General features: G+C 51.0%; 1 protein-coding gene across 9 annotated transcripts in view; it reads right to left on the bottom strand.

Moving 5' to 3' along the window:
- The window catches only part of LOC137383351 (interleukin-21 receptor-like), a 136096-nt gene that overhangs the window by 97495 nt on the left and 18357 nt on the right, over positions 1–20244 (bottom strand). For 8 of the 9 annotated variants that reach the window (XM_068056068.1, XM_068056067.1, XM_068056070.1 and 5 more), the window contains 3 exons: positions 18309–18423; positions 14886–15082; positions 14024–14175 (listed from right to left, as the gene is read on the bottom strand). In XM_068056068.1, coding sequence (XP_067912169.1) covers positions 14024–14175; positions 14886–15082; positions 18309–18423 — 464 coding nt within the window. The remainder of the gene's footprint in view (positions 1–14023; positions 14176–14885; positions 15083–18308; positions 18424–20244) is intronic. The other variant, XM_068056075.1, reaches the window with a different exon arrangement.

The raw sequence follows: 20244 nt of genomic DNA, 5'->3' as shown, positions 1-20244 counted from the left end.
CCAAAGTAGTCCCCGACTGAAACGTCAACCACCTGGCCCGGCTCATTTCCCAACACCAGGTCCAGTATGGCCCCTTCCCGAGTTGGACTATTTACATACTGCTCTGGAAAACCCTCCTGGATGCTCCTTACAAATTCTGCTCCATCTAGACCTCTAACACGAAGTGAATCCCAGTCAATGTTGGGAAAATTAAAATCTCCTATCACCACCACCCTGTTGCTCCCACAGCTTTCCATAATCTGTTTACATATTTGTACCTCTATCTCACGCTCGCTGTTGGGAGGCCTGCAGTACAGCCCCAACATTGTTACCGCACCCTTCCTATTTCTGAGTTCTGCCCATATTGCCTCACAGCTCGAGTCCTCCATCGTGCCTTCCTTCAGCACAGCTGTGATATCCTCTTTGACCAGTAATGCAACTCCTCCACCCCTTTGAACCTGTACCCCACTGAGAATCAGTGCCCTTCGAACCTGTCCCCTACTGAGAATCAGTGCCCTTCGAACCTGTACCCCACTGAGAATCAGTGCCCCTTGAACCTGTCCCCCACTGAGAATCAGTGCCCTTCGAACCTGTACCCCACTGACAATCAGTGCCCCTTGAACCAGTCCCCCACTGAGAATCAGTACTCCTTGAATCTGTACCCCACTGAGAATCAGTGCCCCTCGAACCTTTGACACACTGAGAATCAGTACTCCTTGAACTCGTACCCCACTGAGAATCAGTGCCCCTGGAACTTGTATCCCACTGAGAGTTAGTGCTTCTCGAACATGTGACCCACTGAGAATCAGTACCACTGGAACCTGTACCCCACTGAGGATCTGTGCCCCTCGTACCTGTACCCCATTGAGAATCAGTACCCCTTGAATCTGTACCCCACTGAGAATCCGTGCCCCTCGAACATTTGCCCCACTGAGAATCAGTGTCCCTGGTACCTGTACCCCACTGAGAATCAGTGCCCCTGGAACCTGTTCCCCACTGAGAATCAGTACCCCTTGAATCTGTACCCCACTGCGAATCCGTGCCCCTCGAACCTTTGACCCACTGAAAATCAGTGCCCCTGGAACTTGTATCCCACTGAGCGTTAGTGCCCTTCGAACCTGTGCCCCACTGAGAATCAGTGGCATTCGAACCTGTACCCCACTGAGAATTAGTGGCACTCGAACCTGTGCCCCACTGAGAATCAGTGCCCGTCAAATCTGTACCCCACTGAGAATTAGTGGCACTCGAATCTGTGCCCCACTGAGAATCAGTGCCCTAGGAAACTGTATCCCACTGAGAACCATTGCCCCTCCAACCTGAATCGAATTACAATCAGTGCCCCAGTTACATTTACCCCACTCATAATAAGTGCCCCTCGAACCTGTACCCCACTGTGAATCAGTGGCACTTCGAACCTGAACTTCACAGAGAATCAGTCCCCCTCGAACCTGTACCCCACTGAGAATCAGTGCCCGTCAAACCTGTACCCCACTGTGAATCAGTGGCACTTCAAACCTGAACTCCACTGAGAATCAGTGCCCCTGGAACCTGTACCCCACTGAGAATCAGTTCCCTTTGAACCTGTACCCCACTAAGAATCAGTTCCCTTTGAACCTGTCCCCCACTGAGAATCAGTGCCCTTCGAACCTGTACCCCACTGAGAATCAGTTCCGTTTGAACCTGTGCCCCACTGAGAATCAGTGCCCTTCGAACCTGTACCCCACTGAGAATCAGTGCCCCTTGAACCTGTCCCCCACTGAGAATCAGTGCCCTTCGAACCTATACCCCACTGAGAATCAGTGCCCCTTGAACCTGTCCCCCACTGAGAATCAGTGCCCTTCGAACCTGTACCCCACTGAGAATCAGTGCCCTTCGAACCTGTCCCCCACTGAGAAATGTGCCCTTCGAACCTGTCCCCCACTGAGAATCAGTGCCCTTCGAAACTGTACCCCACTGAGAATCAGTGCCCCTCCAACCTGAATCGAATTACAATCAGTGCCCCAGTTATATTTACCCCACTGAGAATCAGTGCCCGTCAAACCTGTACCCCACTGTGAATCTGTGGCACTTCAAACCTGAACTGCACTGAGAATCAGTCCCCCTCGAACCTGTACCCCACTGAGAATCAGTGCCCCTGTACCTGTACCCCACTGAGAATCAGTGTCCTTCGAACCTGTACCCCACTGAGAATCAGTGCCCCTTGAACCTGTCCCCCACTGAGAATCAGTGCCCTTCGAACCTGTACCCCACTGAGAATCAGATCCCTTTGAACCTGTACCCCACTGAGAATCAGTGCCCTTCGAACCTGTACCCCACTGAGAATCAGTGCCCTTCGAACCTGTACCCCACTGAGAATCAGTGCCCCTTGAACCTGTCCCCCACTGAGAATCAGTTCCCTTTGAACCTGTACCCCACTGACAATCAGTGCCCCTTGAACCTGTCCCCCACTGAGAATCAGTGCCCTTCGAACCTGTACCCCACTGAGAATCAGTGCCTTTCGAACCTGTAGCCCACTGAGAATCAGTGCCCCTTGAACCTGTACCCCACTGAGAATCAGTGCCCTTCGAACCTGTACCCCAATGAGAATCAGTGCCCTTCGAACCTGTGCCCCACTGAGAATCAGTTCCCTTTGAAACTGTACCCCATTGAGTATCTGTGCCCTTCGAACCTGTACCCCACTGAGAATCAGTGCCCCTCGAACCTGTACCCCACTGAGAATCAGTGAGCCTTGAACCTGTCCCCCACTGAGAATCAGTGCCCGTCAAACCTGTACCCCACTGAGAATTAGTGGCATTCGAACCTGTGCCCCACTGAGAATCTGTGCGCCTGGAAACTGTACCCCAATGAGAACCATTGCCTCTCATACCTGGACCCAATTACAATCAGTGCCCCTATTACATTTACCCCGCTCAGAACCAGTGCCCTTCGAACCTGTACCCCACTGAGAAAAAGTGGCCCTTGAACCTGTGCCCCACTGAGAATCAGTGCCCCTTGAACCTGTCCCCCACTGAGAATCAGTTCCCTTTGAACCTGTACCCCACTGAGAATCAGTGCCCTTCGAACCTGTACCCCACTGAGAATCAGTGCCCTTCAAACCTGTACCCCACTGAGAATCAGTTCCCTTTGAACCTGTCCCCCACTGAGAATCAGTTCCCTTTGAACCTGTCCCCCACTGAGAATCAATGCCCCTTGAACCTGTCCCCCACTGAGAATCAGTGCCCTTCGAACCTGTACCCCACCGAGAATCAGTGGCACTTCAAACCTGAACTCCACTGAGAATCAGTGCCCCTGGAACCTGTACCCCACTGAGAATCAGTTCCCTTTGAACCTGTACCCCACTAAGAATCGGTTCCCTTTGAACCTGTCCCCCACTGAGAATCAGTGCCCTTCGAACCTGTACCCCACTGAGAATCAGTTCCGTTTGAACCTGTGCCCCACTGAGAATCAGTGCCCTTCGAACCTGTACCCCACTGAGAATCAGTGCCCCTTGAACCTGTCCCCCACTGAGAATCAGTGCCCTTCGAACCTGTACCCCACTGAGAATCAGTGCCCCTTGAACCTGTCCCCCACTGAGAATCAGTGCCCTTCGAACCTGTACCCCACTGAGAATCAGTGCCCTTCGAACCTGTCCCCCACTGAGAAATGTGCCCTTCGAACCTGTCCCCCACTGAGAATCAGTGCCCTTCGAAACTGTACCCCACTGAGAATCAGTGCCCCTCCAACCTGAATCGAATTACAATCAGTGCCCCAGTTATATTTACCCCACTGAGAATCAGTGCCCGTCAAACCTGTACCCCACTGTGAATCAGTGGCACTTCAAACCTGAACTGCACTGAGAATCAGTGCCCCTGTACCTGTACCCCACTGAGAATCAGTGTCCTTCGAACCTGTACCCCACTGAGAATCAGTGCCCCTTGAACCTGTCCCCCACTGAGAATCAGTGCCCTTCGAACCTGTACCCCACTGAGAATCAGATCCCTTTGAACCTGTACCCCACTGAGAATCAGTGCCCTTCGAACCTGTACCCCACTGAGAATCAGTGCCCTTCGAACCTGTACCCCACTGAGAATCAGTGCCCCTTGAACCTGTCCCCCACTGAGAATCAGTTCCCTTTGAACCTGTACCCCACTGACAATCAGTGCCCCTTGAACCTGTCCCCCACTGAGAATCAGTGCCCTTCGAACCTGTACCCCACTGAGAATCAGTGCCTTTCGAACCTGTAGCCCACTGAGAATCAGTGCCCCTTGAACTTGTACCCCACTGAGAATCAGTGCCCTTCGAACCTGTACCCCAATGAGAATCAGTGCCCTTCGAACCTGTGCCCCACTGAGAATCAGTTCCCTTTGAAACTGTACCCCATTGAGTATCTGTGCCCTTCGAACCTGTACCCCACTGAGAATCAGATCCCTTTGAACCTGTACCCCACTGAGAATCAGTGCCCTTCGAACCTGTACCCCACTGAGAATCAGTGCCCTTCGAACCTGTACCCCACTGAGAATCAGTGCCCCTTGAACCTGTCCCCCACTGAGAATCAGTTCCCTTTGAACCTGTACCCCACTGACAATCAGTGCCCCTTGAACCTGTCCCCCACTGAGAATCAGTGCCCTTCGAACCTGTACCCCACTGAGAATCAGTGCCTTTCGAACCTGTAGCCCACTGAGAATCAGTGCCCCTTGAACCTGTACCCCACTGAGAATCAGTGCCCTTCGAACCTGTACCCCAATGAGAATCAGTGCCCTTCGAACCTGTGCCCCACTGAGAATCAGTTCCCTTTGAAACTGTACCCCATTGAGTATCTGTGCCCTTCGAACCTGTACCCCACTGAGAATCAGTGCCCCTCGAACCTGTACCCCACTGAGAATCAGTGAGCCTTGAACCTGTCCCCCACTGAGAATCAGTGCCCGTCAAACCTGTACCCCACTGAGAATTAGTGGCATTCGAACCTGTGCCCCACTGAGAATCTGTGCGCCTGGAAACTGTACCCCAATGAGAACCATTGCCTCTCATACCTGGACCCAATTACAATCAGTGCCCCTATTACATTTACCCCGCTCAGAACCAGTGCCCTTCGAACCTGTACCCCACTGAGAAAAAGTGGCCCTTGAACCTGTGCCCCACTGAGAATCAGTGCCCCTTGAACCTGTCCCCCACTGAGAATCAGTTCCCTTTGAACCTGTACCCCACTGAGAATCAGTGCCCTTCGAACCTGTACCCCACTGAGAATCAGTGCCCTTCAAACCTGTACCCCACTGAGAATCAGTTCCCTTTGAACCTGTCCCCCACTGAGAATCAGTTCCCTTTGAACCTGTCCCCCACTGAGAATCAATGCCCCTTGAACCTGTCCCCCACTGAGAATCAGTGCCCTTCGAACCTGTACCCCACTGAGAATCAGTGGCACTTCAAACCTGAACTCCACTGAGAATCAGTGCCCCTGGAACCTGTACCCCACTGAGAATCAGTTCCCTTTGAACCTGTACCCCACTAAGAATCGGTTCCCTTTGAACCTGTCCCCCACTGAGAATCAGTGCCCTTCGAACCTGTACCCCACTGAGAATCAGTTCCGTTTGAACCTGTGCCCCACTGAGAATCAGTGCCCTTCGAACCTGTACCCCACTGAGAATCAGTGCCCCTTGAACCTGTCCCCCACTGAGAATCAGTGCCCTTCGAACCTGTACCCCACTGAGAATCAGTGCCCCTTGAACCTGTCCCCCACTGAGAATCAGTGCCCTTCGAACCTGTACCCCACTGAGAATCAGTGCCCTTCGAACCTGTCCCCCACTGAGAAATGTGCCCTTCGAACCTGTCCCCCACTGAGAATCAGTGCCCTTCGAAACTGTACCCCACTGAGAATCAGTGCCCCTCCAACCTGAATCGAATTACAATCAGTGCCCCAGTTATATTTACCCCACTGAGAATCAGTGCCCGTCAAACCTGTACCCCACTGTGAATCAGTGGCACTTCAAACCTGAACTGCACTGAGAATCAGTGCCCCTGTACCTGTACCCCACTGAGAATCAGTGTCCTTCGAACCTGTACCCCACTGAGAATCAGTGCCCCTTGAACCTGTCCCCCACTGAGAATCAGTGCCCTTCGAACCTGTACCCCACTGAGAATCAGATCCCTTTGAACCTGTACCCCACTGAGAATCAGTGCCCTTCGAACCTGTACCCCACTGAGAATCAGTGCCCTTCGAACCTGTACCCCACTGAGAATCAGTGCCCCTTGAACCTGTCCCCCACTGAGAATCAGTTCCCTTTGAACCTGTACCCCACTGACAATCAGTGCCCCTTGAACCTGTCCCCCACTGAGAATCAGTGCCCTTCGAACCTGTACCCCACTGAGAATCAGTGCCTTTCGAACCTGTAGCCCACTGAGAATCAGTGCCCCTTGAACTTGTACCCCACTGAGAATCAGTGCCCTTCGAACCTGTACCCCAATGAGAATCAGTGCCCTTCGAACCTGTGCCCCACTGAGAATCAGTTCCCTTTGAAACTGTACCCCATTGAGTATCTGTGCCCTTCGAACCTGTACCCCACTGAGAATCAGTGCCCCTCGAACCTGTACCCCACTGAGAATCAGTGAGCCTTGAACCTGTCCCCCACTGAGAATCAGTGCCCGTCAAACCTGTACCCCACTGAGAATCAGTGCCCTTCAAACCTGTACCCCACTGAGAATCAGTTCCCTTTGAACCTGTCCCCCACTGAGAATCAGTTCCCTTTGAACCTGTCCCCCACTGAGAATCAATGCCCCTTGAACCTGTCCCCCACTGAGAATCAGTGCCCTTCGAACCTGTACCCCACTGAGAATCAGTGGCACTTCAAACCTGAACTCCACTGAGAATCAGTGCCCCTGGAACCTGTACCCCACTGAGAATCAGTTCCCTTTGAACCTGTACCCCACTAAGAATCAGTTCCCTTTGAACCTGTCCCCCACTGAGAATCAGTGCCCTTCGAACCTGTACCCCACTGAGAATCAGTTCCGTTTGAACCTGTGCCCCACTGAGAATCAGTGCCCTTCGAACCTGTACCCCACTGAGAATCAGTGCCCTTCAAACCTGTACCCCACTGAGAATCAGTTCCCTTTGAACCTGTCCCCCACTGAGAATCAGTTCCCTTTGAACCTGTCCCCCACTGAGAATCAGTGCCCCTTGAACCTGTCCCCCACTGAGAATCAGTGCCCTTCGAACCTGTACCCCACTGAGAATCAGTGCCCTTTGAACCTGTCCCCCACTGAGAATCAGTGCCCTTCGAACCTGTCCCCCACTGAGAATCAGTTCCTTTTGAACCTGTCCCCCACTGAGAATCAGTGCCCCTTGAACCTGTCCCCCACTGAGAATCATTGCCCTTCGAACCTGTACCCCACTGAGAATCAGTGCCCCTTGAACCTGTCCCCCAGAGAATCAGTGCCCTTCGAACCTGTACCCCACTGAGAATCAGTGCCCTTCGAACCTGTACCCCACTGAGAATCAGTGCCCTTCAAACCTGTACCCCACTGAGAATCAGTTCCCTTTGAACCTGTCCCCCACTGAGAATCAGTTCCCTTTGAACCTGTCCCCCACTGAGAATCAGTGCCCCTTGAACCTGTCCCCCACTGAGAATCAGTGCCCTTCGAACCTGTACCCCACTGAGAATCAGTGCCCTTTGAACCTGTCCCCCACTGAGAATCAGTGCCCTTCGAACCTGTCCCCCACTGAGAATCAGTTCCTTTTCAACCTGTCCCCCACTGAGAATCAGTGCCCCTTGAACCTGTCCCCCACTGAGAATCATTGCCCTTCGAACCTGTACCCCACTGAGAATCAGTGCCCCTTGAACCTGTCCCCCAGAGAATCAGTGCCCTTCGAACCTGTACCCCACTGAGAATCAGTGCCCTTCGAACCTGGACCCCACTGAGAATCAGTTCCCTTTGAACCTGTACCCCACTGAGAATCAGTGTCCTTCGAACCTGTACCCCACTGAGAATCAGTGCCCCTTGAACCTGTCCCCCACTGAAAATCAGTGCCCTTCGAACCTGTACCCCACTGAGAATCAGTTCCCTTTGAACCTGTACCACACTGAGAATCAGTGCCCTTCGAACCTGTACCCCACTGAGAATCAGTGCCCTTCGAACCTGTACCCCACTGAGAATCAGTGCCCCTTGAACCTGTCCCCCACTGAGAATCAGTTCCCTTTGAACCTGTACCCCACTGACAATCAGTTCCCCTTGAACCTGTCCCCCACTGAGAATCAGTGCCCTTCGAACCTGTACCCCACTGAGAATCAGTGCCCTTCGAACCTGTACCCCACTTGAGAATCAGTGCCCTTCGAACCTGTGCCCCACTGAGAATCAGTTCCCTTTGAAACTGTACCCCATTGAGAATCTGTGCCCTTCGAACCTGTACCCCACTGAGAATCAGTGCCCCTCGAACCTGTACCCCACTGAGAATCAGTGCCCCTTGAACCTGTCCCCCACTGAGAATCAGTGACGTTCGGACCTGTACCCCACTTAGGATCAGTGTCCTTCTATCCCGTGCCCCACTGACATTTAGTGCCCCTGGAATCTGTACCCCACTGAGAATCAGTGCGCCTGGAAACTGTACCCCACTGAGAACCATTGCCTCTCAAACCTGGATCCAATTAAAATCAGTGCCCCTGTTACATTTACCCCACTCAGAATCAGTGCCACTCGAATCTGTACCCCACTGAGAATCAGTGGCCCTTGAACCTGTGCCCCATTGAGAATGAGTGCCCTTCGAACCTGTACCCCACTGAGAATCAGTGCCCCTGGAACCTTTGACCCACTGAGTATCAGTCCCCTTCGAACCTGTATCCCACTGAGAATCAGTGCCCCTGGAACCTGTGACCCACTGAGAATCAGTGCCCTTCGAACCTGTATCCCGCTGAGAATCAGTGCCCCTGGAACCTGTGACCCACTGAAAATCAGTGCCCCTGGAACCTGTATCCCGCTGAGAGTTAGTGCTCCTCGAACCTGTGACCCACTGAGAATCAATGCGCTTCGAACCTGTGCCCCACTGAGAAACAGTGCCCTTCGAACCTGTACTCCAGTGAGAATCAGTGCCCTTCGAACCTGTACTCCATTGAGAATCAGTGCCCCTTGAACCTGTATCCCACTGAGAATCAGTGCCCCGGGAATCTGTACTCCACGGAGAATCAGTGCCCCGGGAACCTGTACCGTACTGAGAATCAGTGCCCCTGGAACTTGTATCCCACTGAGAGTTAGTGCTCCTCGAACCTGTGACCAGCTGAGAATCAGTGCCCCTGGAACCTGTTCCCCACTGAGAATCAGTACCCCTTGAATCTGTACCCCACTGAGAATCCGTGCCACTCGAACCTTTGACCCACTGAGAATCAGTGCCCCTGGAACCTGTACCCCACTGAGAATCAGTGCTCCTGGAACCTGTACCCCTCTGAGAATCAGTGCCCCTGGAACCTGTACCCCACTGAGAATCAGTGCCCCTCGAACATGTACCCCACTGAGAATCAGTGCCCCTGGAACCTGTACCCCACTGAGAATCAGTGCCCCTCGAACATGTACCCCACTGAGAATCAGTGCCCCTGGTACCTGTACCCCACTGAGAATCAGTGCCCCTGGAACATGTACCCCACTGAGAATCAGTGCCGCTCGAACTTGTACCCCACTGAGAATCAGTGCCCCTCGAACTTGTACCCCACTGAGAATCAGTGCCCCTGGAACCTGTATCCCACTGAGAATCATTGCCCTTCGAACCTGTACCCCACTGAGAATCAGTGCCCCTTGAACCTGTCCCCCACTGAGAATCAGTGCCCTTCGAACCTGTACCCCACTGAGAATCAGTTCCCTTTGAACCTGTACCCCACTGAGAATCAGTGCCCTTCGAACCTGTACCCCACTGAGAATCAGTTCCCTTTGAACCTGTACCCCACTGAGAATCAGTGTCCTTCGAACCTGTACCCCACTGAGAATCAGTGCCCCTTGAACCTGTCCCCCACTGAAAATTAGTGCCCTTCGAACCTGTACCCCACTGAGAATCAGTTCCCTTTGAACCTGTACCACACTGAGAATCAGTGCCCTTCGAACCTGTACCCCACTGAGAATCAGTGCCCTTCGAACCTGCACCCCACTGAGAATCAGTGCCCCTTGAACCTGTCCCCCACTGAGAATCAGTTCCCTTTGAACCTGTACCCCACTGACAATCAGCTCCCCTTGAACCTGTCCCCCACTGAGAATCAGTGCCCTTCGAACCTGTACCCCACTGAGAATCAGTGACCTTCGAACCTGTAGCCCACTGAGAATCAGTGCCCCTTGAACCTGTACCCCACTGAGAATCAGTGCCCTTCGAACCTGTACCCCACTGAGATTCAGTGCCCTTCGAACCTGTGCCCCACTGAGAATCAGTTCCCTTTGAAACTGTACCCCATTGAGAATCTGTGCCCTTCGAACCTGTACCCCACTGAGAATCAGTGCCCCTCGAACCTGTATCCCACTGAGAATCAGTGCCCCTTGAACCTGTCCCCCACTGAGAATCGGTGACCTTCGGACCTGTACCCCACTTAGAATCAGTGTCCCTCTATCCCGTGCCCCACTGACATTTAGTGCCCCTGGAATCTGTACCCCACTGAGAACCATTGCCTCTCAAACCTGGATCCAATTAAAATCAGTGCCCCTGTTACATTTACCCCACTCAGAATCAGTGCCACTCGAATCTGTACCCCACTGAGAATCAGTGGCCCTTGAACCTGTGCCCCATTGAGAATGAGTGCCCTTCGAACCTGTACCCCACTGAGAATCAGTGCCCCTGGAACCTTTGACCCACTGAGTATCAGTCCCCTTCGAACCTGTATCCCACTGAGAATCAGTGCCCCTGGAACCTATGACCCACTGAGAATCAGTGCCCCTGGAACCAGTATCCCACTGAGAATCAGTGCCCCTGGAACCTGTGACCCACTGAGAATCAGTGCCCTTCGAACCTGTATCCCGCTGAGAATCAGTGCCCCTGGAACCTGTGACCCACTGAAAATCAGTGCCCCTGGAACCTGTATCCCGCTGAGAGTTAGTGCTCCTCGAACCTGTGACCCACTGAGAATCAATGCCCTTCGAACCTGTGCCCCACTGAAAAACAGTGCCCTTCGAACCTGTACTCCAGTGAGAATCAGTGCCCTTCGAACCTGTACTCCATTGAGAATCAGTGCCCCTTGAACCTGTATCCCACTGAGAATCAGTGCCCCGGGAATCTGTACTCCACGGAGAATCAGTGCCCCGGGAACCTGTACCGTACTGAGAATCAGTGCCCCTGGAACTTGTATCCCACTGAGAGTTAGTGCTCCTCGAACCTGTGACCAGCTGAGAATCAGTGCTCCTTGAACCTGTCCCCCACTGAGAATCAGTGCCCTTCGAACCTGTACCCCACCGAGAATCAGTTCCCTTTGAACCTTTACCCCACTGAGAATCAGTGCCCTTCGAACCTGTACCCCATTGAGAATCAGTTCCCTTTGAACCTGTATCCCACTGAGAATCAGTGCCCCTTGAACCTGTCCCCCACTGAGAATCAGTTCCCTTTGAACCTGTACCCCACTGAGAATCAGTGACCTTCGAACCTGTACCCCACTTTGAATCAGTGTCCCTCTATCCCGTGCCCCACTGACATTTAGTGCCCCTGGAATCTGTACCCCACTGAGAATCAGTGCACCTGGAAACTGTACCCCACTGAGAATCAGTGCCCCTGGAACTTGTATCCCACTGAGAGTTAGTGCTCTTCGAACCTGTGACCAGCTGAGAATCAGTGCCCCTTGAACCAGTCCCCCACTGAGAATCAGTGCCCTTCGAACCTGTACCCCACTGAGAATCAGTGCCCTTCGAACCTGTACCCCATTGAGAATCAGTTCCCTTTGAACCTGTATCCCACTGAGAATCAGTGCCCCTTGAACCTGTCCCCCACTAAGAATCAGTTCCCTTTGAACCTGTACCCCACTGAGAATCAGTGACCTTCGAACCTGTAACCCACTTTGAATTAGTGTCCCTCTATCCCGTGCCCCACTGACATTTAGTGCCCCTGGAATCTGTACCCCACTGAGAATCAGTGCGCCTGGAAACTGTACCCCACTGAGAACCATTGCCTCTCAAACCTGGATCCAATTAAAATCAGTGCCCCTGTTACATTTACCCCACTCAGAATCAGTGCCACTCGAATCTGTACCCCACTGAGAATCAGTGGCCCTTGAACCTGTGCCCCATTGAGAATGAGTGCCCTTCGAACCTGTACCCCACTGAGAATCAGTGCCCCTGGAACCTCTGACCCACTGAGTATCAGTCCCCTTCGAACCTGTATCCCACTGAGAATCAGTGCCCCTGGAACCTGTGACCCACTGAGAATCAGTGCCCCTGGAACCTGTATCCCACTGAGAATCAGTGCCCCTGGAACCTGTGACCCACTGAGAATCAGTGCCCGTCGAACCTGTATCCCGCTGAGAATCAGTGCCCCTGGAACCTGTGACCCACTGAAAATCAGTGCCCCTGGAACCTGTATCCCGCTGAGAGTTAGTGCTCCTCGAACCTGTGACCCACTGAGAATCAATGCGCTTCGAACCTGTGCCCCACTGAGAAACAGTGCCCTTCGAACCTGTACTCCAGTGAGAATCAGTGCCCTTCGAACTTGTACTCCATTGAGAATCAGTGCCCCTTGAACCTGTATCCCACTGAGAATCAGTGCCCCGGGAATCTGTACTCCACGGAGAATCAGTGCCCCGGGAACCTGTACCGTACTGAGAATCAGTGCCCCTGGAACTTGTATCCCACTGAGAGTTAGTGCTCCTCGAACCTGTGACCAGCTGAGAATCAGTGCCCCTGGAACCTGTTCCCCACTGAGAATCAGTACCCCTTGAATCTGTACCCCACTGAGAATCCGTGCCCCTGGAACCTGTACCCCACTGAGAATCAGTGCCCCTGGAACCTGTACCCCTCTGAGAATCAGTGCCCATGGAACCTGTACCCCACTGAGAATCAGTGCCCCTCGAACATGTACCCCACTGAGAATCAGTGCCCCTGGAACCTGTACCCCACTGAGAATCAGTGCCCCTCGAACAGGTACCCCATTGAGAATCAGTGCCCCTGGTACCTGTACCCCACTGAGAATCAGTGCCCCTGGAACATGTACCCCACTGAGAATCAGTGCCCCTCGAACTTGTACCCCACTGAGAATCAGTGCCCCTCGAACTTGTACCCCACTGAGAATCAGTGCCCCTGGAACCTGTATCCCACTGAGAGTTAGTGCTCCTCGAACCTGTGACCAGCTGAGAATCAGTGCCCCTGGAACCTGTTCCCCACTGAGAATCAGTACCCCTTGAATCTGTACCCCACTGAGAATCCGTGCCACTCGAACTTTTGACCCACTGAGAATCAGTGCCCCTGGAACCTGTACCCCACTGAGAATCAGTGCCCCTGGAACCTGTACCCCTCTGAGAATCAGTGCCCATGGAACCTGTACCCCACTGAGAATCAGTGCCCCTCGAACATGTACCCCACTGAGAATCAGTGCCCCTGGAACCTGTACCCCTCTGAGAATCAGTGCCCATGGAACCTGTACCCCACTGAGAATCAGTGCCCCTCGAACATGTACCCCATTGAGAATCAGTGCCCCTGGTACCTGTACCCCACTGAGAATCAGTGCCCCTGGAACATGTACCCCACTGAGAATCAGTGCCCCTCGAACTTGTACCCCACTGAGAATCAGTGCCCCTCGAACTTGTACCCCACTGAGAATCAGTGCCCCTGGAACCTGTATCCCACTGAGAGTTAGTGCTCCTCGAACCTGTGACCCACTGAGAATCAGTACCCCTTGAATCTGTACCCCACTGAGAATCACTGCCCCTCGAACCTTTGACCCACTGAGAATCAGTGCCCCTAGTACCTGTACCCCACTGAGAATCAGTCCCCCTGTTATTCCAGTGAGAGTCTGTGCTTTTGGTGCAGAAGTGGAAGGCATCGATTGCACAAACAAAGATGTGTGGGTACAATGGACAAACCTCTGGTAAGAGGGAACTTACTATCTGAGAAGGATATACCACAGTCCTACCTCCCAGCTTTCTTTTGTCCTCTTGTATCTCAGCTCGTATTCGAAGTCATCTATGTAATGCTCCTCGTTATAGGCTATTTGCCAGGTGAAGTTGTACATTTCACAGGGAGCAACATACGAGACATTCAGATCAAATGGTGCAAGTAGTTTAACTGTCGAGATAGAGATTTGTTTTACAATTTTGAATTATGAAATATAAAAAGAACAGTACTTCAGATCAGAAGGCCCTCAGAGGGTCAGGGTTGTGGGGCAGACATTGTAAGTACAGTTGACATTGTGTGAAGGCTCTGTGTAGTGAAGTGAATTGATTAGGTTGGTGCTGGTTATGGAAAATCCCAGAGGGACACAAGTTGAACAGGGGAGGAAGCAGGAAAGTCATAGGAGCATTTTCATCCAAAGGATAACAGAGTCATGGAATTCGTTTTTGGAGTAGAACCTTGAAGTGGAAAGAAATGGAGTGAAGATGCAATAGGATGTATTTTAGAGAGAGATGATTAAGGGGTACGGTAAAAGTGTTCGTGGGATTACACATGATCACGAGGGGACTGCAAGATCTGGACTTGGACAATTGTCTTCCCGTTCACCCAAAAGTCAGGCTTATTTCTGTTTGTCTGAAACTCATCTTAACCCACTGTCCATCCAAAGAAGACAACAGGTATCAAAGTAAATTCATTTCTGTCACATAAGTACAAATGGTTTCACTCTGTATCTAACCTGTGCTGTACCTTCCTTGGGAATGTTTGATCAATCAGGCTAAATATGGTCAGGGTTTTATTCCCCAATACTCATACTGCTCCCTCGGACATTAACACTGAGATGACCAACCTGTCTGATACTGACACCATTGTGCTTTCATACTTACTGTTTTGCGTTGTATCGAAGTAGGGGCATGTTTCGATGCACTTCTCCTCGCCTCTACTGTTTGCCTTGATGCTCATGGTGTAATTTTCCATCACAATTCCAATTTCTTCATAGAGTTTACACTTGTACTCGGTGAGACCCTTATCCCCATCAGAACAGGATGTCACAGCTAGATTGCAGGAAATCTCATCTTCCTGCCTAGAGTGGAAAATGGGAAGAAATGTCACATGATTCATAGTCTGGTACAGGAGCTCCGTAATGAGCAGAGTACTGAACACTACAGATCAGGAAGTTTCCAGGTGCAATACCCAGTCAGTAGGAATCTCAAGCAAGAGGTGCTAATAGTTCTGGGACCGGCTACTCCAGAGCGGGAAAATATTCCCCCGGGGTTTCTGCTGCTGATACTATCCAATGTTCCCTGCTGGAAGGTAAGTGGTCCTAGAGGGAGGGCAGCAGATAGCTCAGCTCTGACCTTGTCACCTCTGACAACACTTGCTGTCTAAACTCAGGCATGACGAAAGGCCAGTAAAGAAAAAGAACTTGCATTTATATTAGTGCCTTGCACATCCTCAGCATGTCTCAAAGTGCTTTACAACAATCAAGTACTTTTGATGTCACATCACTATTGGTATGTAGGAAATGTGGCAGCCAACTTGTACATGGCAAGAGCCCACAAACAGCAATGATCTGATAATCTGATAATTAGTGATGTTTGAGGAACAAATATTGACCAAGACACTAGTGGAGTGGGGCGGAGGGGGGGGTGGATTTTATGCCTGATCGAGGGATCCAGCATTGGGAAGGGGAGGGGCCCACTGAAAGCTACCCCCATCACACCAGTCCCCCCCCCCCCGTCCTTGCTGCCCACCCCCCCTACAACCCCCCAACCTGCAAAACCCCTCCTGCTCTTACTCACCTGTGGCCTGGGTCCAGCAACTCCACTGAGTTCAGTACCAGCAACAGCCACCGCCTTCGCAGTGGCACTGCTCAGTTGAAGAGCTGCTGGCCTCTGATTGGCTGGCAGTTCTAAGCAGGCAGGACTTGCGCCACCGGAGTCCTTAATCCCGGGGAAGGTCCACCACTGTCCACATAAGTGCCTAATTGCCACGTAATGCGGCAGACCTTCCCCAGAGGGAGCAACACGGGGCTGTTGCTGGTGCTTCAGCCAGTGTCTGAGTCCTCCGTCACCCACATAAAATCCCAGCCTGGGAAACCTTTCCTGCTTTTTTTTTTAAATAGTATCATAGGACCTTTTCCGTCCACCCAAGGCAGCAGACATGTCTTTGGTTTAACAACTTATCCAAGAGAGAGTATCTCCAACAGTGCAGTACTCCCTGAATTCTGGGCTCAAGTCTCATGGGCCTTGAACCCATAACTTTCTGAGTTATAGGGAAGTGTGCTATTCAGTGAACTACAGCCAACACACTGGTGGAAAGTGGCAGTGAATTCTGCTTGAATAGATTGCAAAACAGTGAAAGTATATTAAAATAATAAGTGATAATGATGGTGACACTGAGATGCAGAGGGAAACTTCAATCTTCTTTAAGTTTAATAGCTTTATTGTCTGACTAATGAAACAGCTCCTGATAGTCAAAAAATTGTATTGTAGTATAATTAGCTTGAACTAAAACCTTTTTAAAAATGATCAACCTGGGGAGAGTGGAATTCCCCAGAGACATAGAACTTTAAAAAAGATCATGAGTAGTTTTGTATTTTTAAGCCCGAATAAGTCAGTGGAATATTCAGTGATGTCACTTTATTCATACGATGTTGGGGGAAGTTTCTGTTATATTTTCACCAGTGGTTTTCTAAGCGAGTTTTATAAATCTATTTATACCAGATGCAAAGAGTGGGCTTGAGCGGTGTCTGACTAAGCTGCACTTTCCGCATAACACTCACACTAACTTCAAACAAAGCTGGAGATCTTTCGGGAAACCACAACGCCTGAGCTCAGACCTTCCAACAGTCAGCCTGACTTCAAACACATCCACAGCTTGATCTGTCTGCTATGCTTTCTCTATATCAGACACTATGCACATCAACTGTCTGTGTGTCCATTTGTTCTCAGTCGAAATCTGTGTCCATCTGCTCGTCTGTTGTCTCTCTCTTCTCTTGCTGTCTCTGTCCCTCTATCTATCATTCTGTTGTTCTCTGTCCATTCATCCCTCCTTGTCTGTCTTAGTCAGTCCCTCTCCATTTTGTCTGTCTGTCCCAATATCTATCCAACTATGTATCTCGATTATCCCTCTTTACATCTGTTTCCCTTTCCATCTGATCCCTCTATTACTCTCTCCTTCTCTCTAGATTTGTCCCTCTCTCTCTCTCTGTCTGTAACGGACTGCCCGACTCTCCATCCATCTCTCTCTCACTCTGACTTTAACTCATTCTTCCCATTCTTAAACTTCATCTTGCTCAGACTTCCCTTCCAGCTACAACCTTTCACCATGAAGACCAAACTTGGTGTCGCTGCTTCCTGTTCTACCTCTTCATCTCCTTTTCATTACAATTTTGGTGGTGTCCTCAGCCCTTTGCCTGGTGCCCTGTGGGACTGGGCCCTTCCCCTGGTTTCCTGCACTTTGGGGCTGGGCTGTTCCCCTGGTGCCCTTTCCCATGGGGCTGGGCTCTTTCTCTAGTGCCATTTGGGACTGGCCCTTCCCCTGGTTTCCTGCCCTCTGGGACTGGGCCCTTCCCCTGGTGCCCTTTCCAGTGGGTCCAGGCTCTTTCCCTGGTGCCATGTGGGACTCGGCCCTTTCCCTGGTGCCCTGTGGGTCTCGGCCCTGCCCCTGGGGCCCTGCGCTGTGAAATTGGGCCATTCACTGGGGCCCTGCACTTTGGGTGTCGGCCCTGCCTCTGGTGCCCTGCACTGTGGGACTGGGCTGCTCCATGGGTGCCCTGTGGGACTAGACCCTCCCCTTGGTTCCCTGCCCTGCAGGGCTGGGTCCTCCCCCTGGTGTGCTGCCCTGTGAGACTGGAGCCTTCACCTAGTGCTCTGTAGTACCGGGTGCACTGTAGGATTGGGCCCTTCACCTGCAAGGATGAGTTTGATGGGTTGAACGGTCATGCATGCCTGTGGTGTGCGTATTTTCACATGTTTTCAACTCATTGTTCAATTCAATAAATGTTTCAATCAGCATCTCGTAATTCCAGGAATCTGTTACTATGAAAGGCTTGCTGTCAGTGTGTGTCGAGGCCGATGATGTAAGAGCTTGCAAATTAACAGCCAGTGATATAAGAGTGAGCAATATAGCGGGGTGTGATGTACCAGCGAGTGATTTACCAGCTGGTGGTGTAAGAACATGTGACACAACAGCAAGTGATGCGATGTGTATGGTTTGTTTGCCATTTGGTTTCATTGTTTGCTCCACTATGTCACAGATGACCAAAGATGCAACCGGTCTAAGAGTTTGAATAATTCTATACTTACGATATTGCAGTAAGATGGTACGAAACTCCAGGTTCGGGTGGGACTGTGACTCTCCAGATGCATGTTATATGCTCTAAGTAGTCGGTGACACAGGTGAGACTGTCACAACCTGTAGCTTGGAAGAGATCGTTGGAAGGAATTATTAGTGGCGTTTAAATCCCATTTCCCTCTGAATACACTGAATCATACTGGGGGTGTACAGCTTCTTCCCGCAATCAACACCACAGATGTGGGACATTCATTGCTGTTTGTGTGAGCTTACTGTGTTTAAGATGGCTGCTACGTTTGCCTGACAACAGTCAGTGCACTAAAAAAAAGTAACTCATTGTATGTGTGAAGCTCAAGAAGCTAAGGGCTTTATGTAAATTAAAATCTTTCATTAAAATTAACTTTTCTCTGTAACATTTTTTTTATTTGCTCATGGGATGTGGGAGTCGCTGGCAAGGCCAGCATTTGTTGTCTGTCCCGAATTGCCCTTGAGAAAGTGGTGGTGAGATGCCTTCTTGAACCGCTACAGTCCATTTAGCATAGGTACACCCACAATTCTGTTGGGAAGGTGGTTCCAGGATTTTGACCCAGCGACACTAAAGGAATGGCGACATCATTCCAAATCAGGATGGTGTGCGACTTGGACGGAAACTTGCAGATGGTGGTGTTCCATGTGTCTGCTGCCGTTGTCCTTTTAGGTGGTAGAGGTCGCAGATTTGGAAGGTGCTGTCGAAGGAGCCTCAGTGCATTGCTGCAGTGCATCTTGTAGATGGTACACACTGCTGCCACTGTGCGCTGGTGGTGGATGGAGTGAATGTTTAAGATGGTGGATGGGGTGCCAATCAAGTGGGCTGCTTTGTCCTGGATGGTGTCGAGTTCTTGAGTGTTGTTGAGCTGCACTCAACCAGGCAAGTTGAGAGTATTCCATCACATTCCTGACTTGTACCTTGTAGATGATGGACAGGTTTTGGGGAGTCAGGAGGTAGGTTACTCACTACAGAATTCCCAAGCTCTGACCTGTTCTTGTAGTCACAGTATTTAGACATTATATTTCTGGTCAATGGTAACTCCCAGGATGTTGATGGTGGAGGTTACCACCACTACCTTCTCAAGAGCAATTAGGGCAACAAATGCTGGCCTAGCCAGCGACTCTCAAAACCCATGAATGAATAGAAAAAAATTGTGGCACACACTCCCGTGTGGCACACGCCAATTGTTTGGAATAAAAAATGAAACTGAATTGCTTTTTACTCGCTTATTTCTTTATAATAAGATGGTGGCTCCCCTCATTCCCTGCCAGTTTCCTCCCCTGAAAGCGCTGACTCACTGGCTACATTTCCATAGTGTCTAAAAGGACACCTTGCCCACTGTCCAGTCCCCACAGGTGTATCTACACTGTGTTGGGATGTTCCATTATATACACATGATACCCGAAACCAATCCTGTTCTCGCCGAATGACTGCACATTCACTCTCTTTCCCACACTGTTCAGTGAGCAGCAGAAATCCTAATGGATTTCTCCCTCCTAATCCACTGAGCACTGAGGCCATGACTCTGCACTATCACAGCCCAGCTATGATCAGATAGTTCAGAATAGAACCCAGGAGCATCACAGAATGCGGAGTTAAATTATGCACTAACTCGTGTATAAGATTTCAAAAGCCTGTAGATTGTAGGTGGTTGGAAAGGCTGTGAGGGGAGGAATCTCACAGATCTGAGGCCCTGGTAAAGAATGAGCTAGAGTAGGAAACTAGATGATGAGTTTCAATTTCATTGATGCATGGGAGAGCCAGGATTGCAAGAGAACTGCCTAGATACTTAAATAGATCCAGTACAATCTAAATCCACTTGATGTGTGCAATTATTTTACAATTCCTGAGAGAACTCACTTGGTTCTGGGAGGTGTCAGTAATATGGCCTCAGAGGGAGGAATCCTCCTCCGCTAATG

This window comes from Heterodontus francisci, chromosome 24 (genome assembly GCF_036365525.1).
Source record: "Heterodontus francisci isolate sHetFra1 chromosome 24, sHetFra1.hap1, whole genome shotgun sequence".
In the NCBI taxonomy this organism is placed as follows: domain Eukaryota; kingdom Metazoa; phylum Chordata; class Chondrichthyes; order Heterodontiformes; family Heterodontidae; genus Heterodontus; species Heterodontus francisci.
Note: the sequence above shows the minus strand (reverse complement) of the source record. Positions and strands in the feature narration are given on the sequence as shown.